At 43.0% G+C, this 11,686-nt stretch overlaps 1 protein-coding gene across 1 annotated transcript in view; it reads right to left on the minus strand.

Annotated features, from left to right (window-relative positions):
- The window catches only part of SVEP1 (sushi, von Willebrand factor type A, EGF and pentraxin domain containing 1), a 136,044-nt gene that overhangs the window by 19,463 nt on the left and 104,895 nt on the right, over positions 1 to 11,686 (minus strand). The window contains exons 38-45 of the mRNA XM_071580647.1: positions 8,707 to 11,486; positions 7,321 to 7,546; positions 6,067 to 6,222; positions 4,185 to 4,248; positions 3,311 to 3,484; positions 2,297 to 2,470; positions 1,673 to 1,846; positions 1,141 to 1,317 (exon numbers count right to left, since the gene is read on the minus strand). Of these exons, the coding sequence (XP_071436748.1) occupies positions 1,141 to 1,317; positions 1,673 to 1,846; positions 2,297 to 2,470; positions 3,311 to 3,484; positions 4,185 to 4,248; positions 6,067 to 6,222; positions 7,321 to 7,546; positions 8,707 to 11,486 (3,925 nt within the window). The remainder of the gene's footprint in view (positions 1 to 1,140; positions 1,318 to 1,672; positions 1,847 to 2,296; positions 2,471 to 3,310; positions 3,485 to 4,184; positions 4,249 to 6,066; positions 6,223 to 7,320; positions 7,547 to 8,706; positions 11,487 to 11,686) is intronic.

Genomic DNA, 11,686 nt, shown 5'->3' on the forward strand with positions numbered 1-11,686 from the left:
TATCCTGGGCTGCATCAAAAAAGGTGAGGGAGGCAGGTCGAAAGAGGTGATTATCCCACTCTAGTCTGCCCTTGTGAGGTTCCCTCTGGAGTAATGCATCCAGCTCTGGCGTCCTCAGCATAAGAAAGACATTGTTCTGTTAGAGTGGGTCCAGAGGAAGGCCATGAAGAAAATGAGAAGGATGGAGTACCTCTCCCATGAGGACAGGCTGAGGGAGCTGGGGTTATTCAGCATGGATAAGACAAAGCTTCTGGGAGACCTCACTGTAGCCTTCCAGCATCTTAAGGAATCTTCTAAAAATTGAGGAAGAGGGACATTCTGTACATGTGGAGAGGGACAGGACAAGGGGCAATGGTTTAGAGCTGAAAGAGCATAGGCTTAGATTAGATGTTAGGAAGCAGTTCTTTATTTGGAGGGTTTTGAAGAACTGCAACAGGTCCAGAGAAGCTGTGGATGCCCCACTCCTGAAAATGTTCAAGGTCAGGTTGGATGGGGCCCTGAGCAACCTGATCATGGCAGGGGAGTTGGAACTAGATGATCTTTAAGGTCCCTTTCAACCCAGACCATTCTGTGATTCCATGAATCTAAACAATATTGCTTGCTAGGAAGCCAAGGGAGTTCCAGACATGCTTGCAAAAGGATACCATGCCTTCTGTGAGTATCAATAAAACAAATAAAAGGCAGCACCTTTCCCCACAACTTTTGTCTTGTCACCCATAATCTCCCAGGAATTGTTTTTAGAATATTTACTGTATACAACAACCAATCCCAGCTCCAGGGCCTGCAAAACGTAAACTGAAAAGAAATTTATAGAAGAGCTTAGTAAATAGTGGGACAGATGCTCTTGGGGCATCAATCCACACAGACACACCCTGGATCCTTTTAAAGAAATAAGTCTGTTAGAAAGAAAACATAGTTCTTTGATAGAGCTTCTTAGGGCACCTTTATGTGCCTCAGTTTCTCAGAGTGACTCAGCTCTCAATACCTCAATGGCAGAAGCTCTCTGACTTCAGAATACCCGCATCTAAGCGGAGAGCTCTTTGAACATGTCTGTGCTGCCACACTCCTGTGTGATACAGCTGTCGTCATGAGCTCCCTGGAAAGTATCAACCCCTCTGGAACCGCATGTCAAGTACTTACTTTCACACTTAGCTGTTGCTGGAGTCCAGGTCTCATCAGCATTACAAGTGATCACAGACTGCCCTTTCAGCTGGTAGCCTTCCCTGCACCTGATGGATACATTCTGACCAACATAAAAATCCACCTCAGACAGAAGGGCATTCTCTGGAATTATGAAAGGCACAGGACAAGGGTTTGCTGTTCAAAGAAAGGGTGTGAGGGAAAAGGATAAGGGAAGAAAAAGGGAATGGAAGAAAGAGAACACTTTAGAATAGTTTCTGAGAATTTCAAAACCAAATATATGAAATGCAATAGAAACTGCTCCCTTTGTTCCTTTGCATAAATGGGATGCACACCAACAAATCTCCCAATGTAGGCCAGACCTATTTCTTAAACTAGATGGACAAATGCTGTTCATGACTAGTCCAGAAGAAAATTTTTCACAAAGGTCTGTGGAAGTTGCTTTAATTTACTATCAGTTTAAATGGAGAGTAGCCTAGCCTGTAATGCTTACAAATCGAGGCCACTTTTTCATTACAAAGCAAACACTCACGTTTACAGAGGGGCAAGGGATTACTCCATCTTCCATCTCTTGTGCATTCTGCTGCAGGCTGTCCTTCCAAGCTGTATCCTCTCTGACAGAAATAGGTTACTGTACTGCCAACAGTATTGTTTTCATAAATTGCCTTCCCATTCAGCAAGGAAACTGGAACTTTGCATCTGGTCTCTGCAAAGAAAGAGGTCTCATTAATGCAGCTGTATATTAGACCTGGACTTTCAACAATTCTTAAATTAGTCAAACAATATGTTTAAAGCAGCCACAGACCAATAAATTATGAACACTGAGGGAGAGATCAGTAGACCTGGGAAGGAAATGTAGCCAAGCTAGAGAAGGAGCATCTCCCAGTGATGGAGAAAAGCCCCAGTCACATGTTTTTTCAGATCAGCAAAATGTGTTAGTGCTGGTGAAGAGAGAACATATATATGACTTCATACTGGGGTCAGTGAGGTAGAATATGGAAAATGTTTTCTTGCCACTGACAGATAATCCAGAAACCCCACACTACAGTTTCTCAAAAGCCACTCAATCCCTGGATCATAGAGTATGCATATGTAAGGGAGGAGCTATTGCTTACCCCAGATCGGAAAGTGCCAGGACATGAAACTGAACAGTTACCTTCACACAATGGTAAGGGTTTGCTCCAGCTCCCATTGGCAAGACATGTGATATTCTGGGGCCCAACAAGATGGTATCCGGAGTTGCACATGAAAGTTACATTACTTCTGTATGTGCTTCCTGTAGAAATGGCCTCTGCTTTTTCTATGGAGGGATGCAGCCCACAAGTAATTTCTAGGAGACAAGAAAAATTTGGAGGTTTATACACACAATGAAGATTATCACTTATACACTCTCTGACAGCTCTGTTCCCACTCTGAACTGATGGAAAGACAGGAAGAAAGAAGCTGTGAACTACTATGTGGAAAAGGTTTTACAATATCTTCCCTGCTTGTTCTCCTGGGGTTCACACTCCAGACATCTGAGAATCTGCCCAAATATATTTGATGGTGTTGTAAGTTATTAGTCGTGTCCAATCCAACAGAGTGATACAGAATATTTGTTCTGAGCAGGCCAGTGGCTGCATTTGAACTCCTTTGCTCCCCTACAGCAGAAGGTGATCTCAATATGTGCTTATAAAAATAACAGTAGTTAAGAAGGATCCTGACCCCTGTTCCATACTGTGGAGACCAGGTAAATTCATCAAGGTAAGAAAGAGGAATGCAAGGAATAGGACTCTGACATCAACATGAAAAGACAGAAAATGATTTATGTGTAAAGACTATAAATATCGGCACTTTATTTATAAGCTGTATGAAATAACTCAAAAATCTGTCTGTGTTCCCACAATTAGCCATCTTCTACTGCATATGATGTCCGAGGCTCTGCAGATCACATTGCAAGGCAAGTCAAGTACAGCAGGTCTCACTCCCATTCTACTGACCTGAGTATGACTATGTTTGTGCCATTTTAATGTGAAGAAGGAGCTCCCTTCAGATCACTGGGGAGCTGCCAGTGAGAACTCTGCTGGCTTTTCCTCTGGCTTCTCCTTTTACAGCCCCCCTACAGGAGGGAAAGACAGAGGAAGCCAGCCAAAGCACTCTTAGATTCCATGTTGCTCTGCTTGCTACTTACGTGTGCATACTGGGGCAGAAGGGCTCCACTTTTTATCAACATGGCAAATCCTTCGGCTTGGTCCCTGTAGCTCAAAGCCAGGGTCACAGCTGTAATAAACTTCACTGCCAAACACGAACTCCTCTCCCTGAATAGATCCATTTTCTATCATGTCTGGGGGTCCACATGATACTCCTGTAACGTAAGCAATACTTTCCAATCAAACATAATGTGTATGGCCTGTCCTGTTCACAGCTCCTCCATGGGTTTTATTCTGAGAAACAGGGAAAGAACACAGCAGTTGTCTGGTCATTGCTGATATTCATCCCCGAGCAGCAGAACAGAATCATGCTTCGTGTTCCCAGTTCTTGCTAAAAGAAAAAGTCTGTTGTGGCTGTGCTGGCAGTAAGCCTCAGGAAACTGTCACCACTTTCAGCCACAGCTAAACTCCACATAAGCATTTATGTAGAAACTCCTATTTCAGCACTGCAGCCAGTGACATCTCACAGAAGTGAACTACCACTGAGAACTGAATATCTACAGAGTTTCATTTGAGCATGCTAAGTACCTGTGACTGATGGCAACTAATGTGTTCAGAGGTTCTCAGTGACTCCAGAAATCAGGACCTCAAGTGATAAAACTATTTGAACCTGGAATCTGACTGCAGAGCAGACAGCAGGAGCAAGGCAAAATGGTGCAGTGGTTTCCTTCACACTACTACCTGTACACATCAGCAACTCTGCAACTCTTCCAGGCTGTTACCAGTGGTACTTACCAAAATTTTTTAGGTAAATGCAGACAGTATGAGTTATAAAGCAATACAAGCGTTAGTGTTTTCAGTTGTGTAACATCACCCTTGACCCAACATTAAGGGATAGACTCAGGTGGAACGTACTTCTGCACACTGGTACTGTGCCACTCCAAAGCTTGTCTTCTTGGCAAGTCCGTTCTGCATCACCCTGGGACAGAAAAGAAAATGCTCAAAGAAAACCTTTACTTATTTAACTCTTTTCTCCCATCAACTTTAGTATCCAGCAAGGTGAAGAGGTTTCTCTCAAAGAGTAACTCATGTAAAGAGAAAGTTAAATGCTACAGTCCAAGTCTACTTGGGTAGAACTTGGGTTTAGTTCCTAAAAAGGGATTCTAAACCAAATGTTTGTGGGGCCAGTTAGCCAATTTTCTTCTCCTTCTTCCTGGCTACCATATTTTTTTCGTCAGTTTTATCATTCTTGTTCCCAGGGATGTGTCAAATTTTCTCCTTTCAGGACTCACAGGAAATCTAACTGGGATTTTTTCAACAACAGTACAAGCTTGTGTTTTATAAATGTGATGTGCTGATTTTTGGCCACATCCCACTTATTTTTTAAATCTGACTGTAAAATACATTGTTTCTTTCTTACATACAGGCTTTATAGTATAGACAGTCTAATAGCCCAGGATTTATTTCTTATTCTATTCCAAGACGTGTAGAACAATATCTAATTTTTCCCTTGATGTAATATACTTTCATAACAAAGCAAACCCATAGATAAGGGCAGCTGTTTTACATGAGTGTTGCACGACATTGCACCCAACGGATTTTGCTTCCCAAAGGGAAAAATCAGGACTTCTCTTCAACAGCAGGGAGACAGATTGACACGAGGTGGCAAAAGCAGAATATAAAGCTTGGAAGAACTTACTACTGTATGCCATCACTGACATATTACCTCCAAAACTTACTTGAAACAGCAATTCTTCCTTTCTGTCTAAATAACACCACCTCCATCTCCACTGATATTGCATATTTGGCAACATAATGAAAATTAAATTTATTACTACTTAAGAATTCTCCAAATTCTCATTTTTATACTGAGTGACTGAGTGAATTCCTTTCCAACTGGGTGAATTCATATGCATGAAGTTCTCAATTAATTACTGGTATTATGACAGTATAAAGGAAGCACAATCCTGCATTCTACTTGCTACTCACAAAACCAGCATTAAGAGCCAGCTTCTGTCCTAAGGACACTTCACCATCTCATGACTCTGCCATCACCTGGGGATGGTGGAGGTCATGCTGTGCCTCAGCAACATACTGTCATTTCTAAATTCACTGCAGCTTTTGAAAACACACCTGGGGCAGCTCTGAATTTGCTAGCCTGAATATTGATACCAGGAAAGCAGTTCTGCTCCAGAGCTCATTGGGGATAAAAGCCATAATAAAAACAATGGACAGGAAAGAACTTTGATTCCTTCTCCATCAGGGAATACAGCTGCCACTGACCAGACTGGAATCTCTTTGAGATACATCACTTTAATACCATCTAGCAATTCCATAGCACTGAGGGCAGTGTAGTTTATCAGGAGCTTTGAGTTTGAAAGGCACAATGCAGCAAACATAATGCTTGTAACATGATGAAATGGAAGGAAGAATGCAATCTACTTCTGGCCAGATAACCAGGTCAAGGGAGCAATACATGAGGAATTAACTCTTCCATGACTTATGGTCTGTATATGCAGAGGGCTTCAGTAAAAAAATCCAACACTGAAAGGTATCTGTGGAATACATATCTCTGAACAGGATTCTTGTATTTGGTTCAATTATACCCTTAAGTCATTCAAGAATGATCCCAAACATACCAGGAGCACTCCACAGGCAGTAACAAAACCAGCAGATATCCAGCTTCTGTGGCAGTTAAGGGAATACGTCAATACAGACCAGACAGTCCACAGCCATCACACAGGAACTGAAAATGACAACTATAGGTTTAGAGTGCTGGAGATTTGGTCTTACTTACTTGTAATTCATAGCCAGAATCACATTTATAATGAGACACATCTTTGTAATTGTATTTAGTGCCAACCACAAATCCATGTTCTGGAGACTCTGGGGTTCCACAGGACACAGGAATGCAGATGCCATCAGAAAATGGTGGCACCCAAACACCATTCTCCTGAAAAACAAATGTAATTAGAATTGTAAAGGCACCACTTTATATGCTTAATTCATATCTAAATGAAAAAGAAAAATCACAGTAGAAACAGTCATCTGCTGAGGGTGTAGAGATGTGGTTAATATAGTATTATCTGTGCAATAATCAGTTTTTAAGTAACTCAGTAATTTAAGTAACACTTCTAAGATGTCAGCATAGACGGGAACTTAGCTTTGGCAGGAATGCTTATCTTGACTTACATGACAAGAACAAAATGTAAAATGGGAAAAAGAAGTTGGAAAAGCAAGTTCACTTGTACAAGGTCATCTAATAGCTCAGAGAACATATCAGGAGAATGAAAACTACATCAGCCTGATTTCGTGTTCTGTATTTCTCCCCTGGCTGAGTGTCTAATATCATGATGAAGTGCTTCAGCTGCCTTCCCTGACTTGCCAAGGCAAATCAGACACCTGATGAAATACAAGTCAAAGACACCTACTCCTACTTCCACAGATCTTTGAAGAAGCAAAACAAGGGGAAAACCTTTCCTTTTGAAGTGTTTTTCCTACAAAAAACACGCATGCTCAGCTTTTCTCATGTGAGTGTACTTACTGACTTTAAAATTCTATTTAGAAGTTTAAGACAAGGTTTTCCATAACTAATATAACAAGAGATTAATAGTAGTACTGATGAGGATGTTCTTTAATATACCAAGGATTCCAGTTTCTACAGGTGTACATTGGATTAAAATGTGTGTTGCCTATTATTGTGTAGAAAAAGAACTCTGTACACATTCCTCAAAATACATTAGAAAGCTTGGATATAATTTTTTTAAATCTCAGACATGATTTAGTGCCCAAAATGTGATAAAACAAATGCTTTTCTAATGGACAGCATTGGCTTTCAGTGAAAAAAAAATCAATAATTTCTGGTTCTGAGAACCTGTACATAGAAAACGAATAATTGTTCTTACTGGGCAACAAGTAGGCATATTATATTTTGCAGGATATGCTTTGAATCTTTTTGTTGTGTTCACTTATGGGCCAAAAGGTAATGAGGATATGAGGACTCCTAATTCAACAAAGCCATCAAAATAAACAATTGCTAATAAAACTATACCTTGCACGTAGATGTGCTTGCTCCCACCAGAGTATAGCCTTCCACACAAGACAAAGCAATGCTTGTGTTCACAGTGAAGTTGTTCCCAAGTACGATTACATTTGTGATATTTCCTGGAAGGGGACACTTTCTGGGGCGACAGGAAATACTTTGAGAAGACCACTCTCCGTCTTCCTGGCAAATGCACACATCCACATCTGTCACCATTGTGTAGCCTTCCAGGCATCTGCAACACAGCATGAAGACCTGACCACAGAGACAGAGCTAGGAACAAGCCAACCCATAAATTACAAAGTCAAGACAGTAATTTTTCAGTATTAGTTGTTAATAAGTGTACCTTGAGATTTCTCTTTTATTTCATGCCTGTAAGAAGCCTCTCTGGACTGAGTTAATTCTGTTGCAAGAGCTGGAGACTTCAGAATTCATCTCCAGTTGCTTCATGCTGCTGCAGCACCACAAGGGACAGTGAGTTTGTGGCTTTAGTGTTTGGAAGGTACTGAATGCTTTAGTGCATTTCCTACACTGCCCTTCCCTTTGCAAGGAGGGCCTTTGGTCAGGTAAACTGTGAGTAAGCAATTCTAAAGATGATCTCACTTTCTTCCAAGAACACATCAAGCCTTAGGCTGACCACTGACCATTTGCTTAGACATTTAAGGCTGATGTGTTCTGTTCCACATGGTGCTTTACCAAGAGCAAGTCAACTGGCTTGCTCAAGTGGGTTCACTTGTAGAATGGCAGAACAAGTAATGTCTTCACCTTGTCAAAGTTGCACAGAAATAACTGATACTGTTAAATTCATCCACTTGCCATCTCTCAGTTCTGTCCCATATAATTATTTGCTTTTTCTGTCAGAAAACCATCTTCCCTTCTGACAAGGCATTCCTCACCTTGGAGAAAAGAGCTCTGCAGTGTGCAGATTTCAGGAAATGAACAAAAAAACCCCTCACTCTTGTATCTGACAACAGAGAAACTTGCTGACAGCACAGCGTTGCAGTACAGAAAATGGGACAAGAGGTAGATCAGCCTTTACATATCGCAACAGGTACTCAAAGCAGAAGGAAAGCATGAAGGCAGTACCATAAGGGGAGAAAAATAGCACATCCTGCTGACTGTTGTTGTCACCTGCTAACAAAACTTTTATGTTGAAACAGTTTCAGAGAAGGAGAAATGGGAAATTAAACTCAGTGGAGGAGTGCAGCCCAACAGGTTGAAATACCTTCTTGAGATTTCACATGTGGTACAAATAATATTTTATTAAGTTCATGGGAATGTGGGCTTTGTCCATCTGAGCATTTGAAAACTTGTACTAACTGAGGGTACATAAACCTCCCATCTTCATTCCCTCAGGGACTTTTTATGGAAACAGAATAGCAGCATCATCCTTACCTGTACTGGACCTTACTCCCATAGGTGTAAGTGTTCCCAAGAACCTCTGCATTTGGGACAGACGGCGGTGGGCCACAACTTAACAGCTCACAGCTTGGGTATGGCTTCTTCCACACACCAGTCGCCACACAAGTCAGTTCTGGACTCCCCTTCATGACAAAACCTGTCAAGCAGGTATAGATAATGGTGTTCTCATCTTCAGAGCTGCTCCCATTGATAAATGTGTTAGGGATGATGGGTGGAGAGCCACAGGAAATCTGCCCACAGCGAGGAAACCCGGAACTCCACTTGCCAGGTGCCTCACAGGTGACTTCAGAAGGGCCCAGCAGTTTGAAGCCCTCCAGGCATTGAAACTGGGCACTTATCCCACAGCTGAAATCTGTACCAAGAACAACCCCATTCTGAATCTGTGGTGTAGGACACAGACAGGGTAGGCAAGATGGAAGGCTTCCACTCCAGGAGCCATTGGACAGGCACTGCCTTAAAGGATTGCCATGCAGCTCATAATTGGGAAAGCACATGTACTGGACAAATTCTCCATAGGTAAAACCTGAGCCATTCAGAAAGCCATGGGAAATGTCTTCAGGGGGTCCACAAGTAACTGGCTCACAGTGTGGAGCTTCTGAATTCCATGTACCATCACTCTGACAGGTAAGTGTAGACACTCCTTGCAGGCTATATCCTTCATTGCAGTGAAAGTGCACTTCTTTCTTAAAGCTAAAATCTGATCCAGTAGTTCTCCCATTGGGAAGAGGCAGTGGTGCAGGACAGGTTACTGCTTTGCAAACTGGAGCGATTCCACTCCAGCTTCCATTTGCAAGGCAAACTCTACTCCTGTCCCCATCTAACAGGAACCCTTCATTGCAGCTATAGTCTGTGTGTTTCTGGAATGTGTACTCCTCTCCAGCCACCTGACCATTCTCCAAAACTGGTGGTGGGCTGCAGGAAACAGGAATGCAGATTGGTTCAGTGCCATCCCATTTCTGGTTCTCTTGGCATTTCCTCTCTGTGGGGCCATTTAACAGGTAACCAAGATCACACTCATAGTACACAACACTACTGTATGTGTAGTTTTCCCCTCTTATCTTTCCGTTCATAAGCTGGGCAGGTGCATTGCATGCTATTGCTTTGCAGTATGGAGCGGTGTTACTCCACTGCCGACTTGGCAAACACAGTCGTGTATCAGAGCCAATAAGTGTGAATCCCGGCCTACAGGTATATTGCACTGCACTACCGAGTGTTTTCTCAGTGACATGTAGAAAACCGTTCTCTGGAGGTGACAACAAGGTGCACTCTATGGAAACACAGGTTGGGGCAGTACCGTTCCAAGCCCCATCCTCTTGGCAAGCTAGAACAGGGTTTCCCAGCAACTCATAGCCAGAGTAACATGTGTATAAAATGATTGTTCCAAACAAGAATGTGGTGAGCTGCATTGCATTGTCATCCTTCAAGGAGCTATCGGAGTCTTTCAAATTTCCAGCCAGCAGTGTATGAGAAAGAGAGGGACTCTCTGTAACACCTTCCTGGTCAGAACATCTTTCTCCATGTTTCAACTGCACGTACTCCCCAAAGTCAATGTGAGGAGGCAGGCCACAGTCTATTGGAAGGCAGGTTGGTGTGGAGCTAGACCAGCCCAATTCTTCACAGGTCTGCATGGCAAGGCCAGACAGCTGGAAGCCTGGCACACAGCTGTAAATGACCATAGCCCCATAGCTATAATCTGCACCCTCTACAAAACCATTCTCAATGGGCTGAGGGGGTTGGCAATTTATGGCTTTGCAAGAAGGAACCTCTGTACTCCATTCACCTGTTTCTAGGCATCTCAGCGTTTCCTCCCCTTGGAGCTGGAAACCTCTGTCACAGAAATACCTAACTGTCTGCCCATAATGGAAGCTTGTGAATGAGTATTTGCCATTGAGGATCACCTTAGGCCTTGAGCATTGAATAGGTTTGCAAACTGGCCTTCCTCCAAGCCACTGTCCATCTTCTCCACAGAGGATAGTGGTGTTCCCTAGTAGTTCAAAACCTGGCTTACATGTGTAGAGGGCTGTGCTAAGGAAGGTGAGGCCCTGCACATCAACTATGCCGTTCTGAATTTCTTCTGGTTGGGGACACTCCACAGGAATACATTCTGGCAAAGGCAAGCTCCATGAACCATCAGCCTGGCATCTGATGGTGGACTCACCCTTCAGTAAAAACCCATCCACACAGATGTATTTCACAGTGCTACCAAAATGAAGGGATGAAGTCAAGGGGTCACCAAAGGGGATATAGGGAGGTGCAGAACACTGCACAATCTTGCAGAAGGGAAAGGAATCATTCCACTGCTGGGAGGGCAAGCATTTCAGTACAGAGGAGCCATGCAAAACATAACCTTCCTTGCAGGAGAACAGTACAACACCAACTTGATGAGTCACTTCCTTCAAGACCAGCTGATTTTCTGCCAAGGGTGGTTCCGGACATTTTGTTGGCACGCACTTGGGGCTTTGCTTTTTGCTCCATTTCCCAGACTTCTGACATGTCCAGGAAACATCCCCAATCAGCTCATAGCCCTCATCACAATAAAACGCAACTTTGGAGCCCGTATCAAAAGTTTCTCCCTTGGAGTAGCCATGCTGGATGGGTGGTGGTTTTCCACAGCTGAGGGGAGCACAGAAAGGAGGTGATTCACTATACCATTGACGATTTGCTTGGCAGATAAACACTGAGCTCCCGACCATCTGGTAACCAGACTCACACTGATAATTTGCCTGATTCTCAAAGAAGTGCCCAGTTGTTTCCTGCAAAACAGACAAGACAGGGACATGTGTGAAATGAAGATGTATGACTGGGGCAACAGGAGACTGATGTAATTTCTTGTGTTCTCCTCATCTAGCTTCTAGCTGAATGCCTGATAGCAGTAAAGGCTGTCTGAAAAGGAATGAAGGCAAATAACTGACACAGAATATCTCACCTCAGATGATGCACTGCTGTCAGGAAA

This window comes from Pithys albifrons, chromosome Z (assembly GCF_047495875.1).
Source record: "Pithys albifrons albifrons isolate INPA30051 chromosome Z, PitAlb_v1, whole genome shotgun sequence".
NCBI lineage: Eukaryota > Metazoa > Chordata > Aves > Passeriformes > Thamnophilidae > Pithys > Pithys albifrons.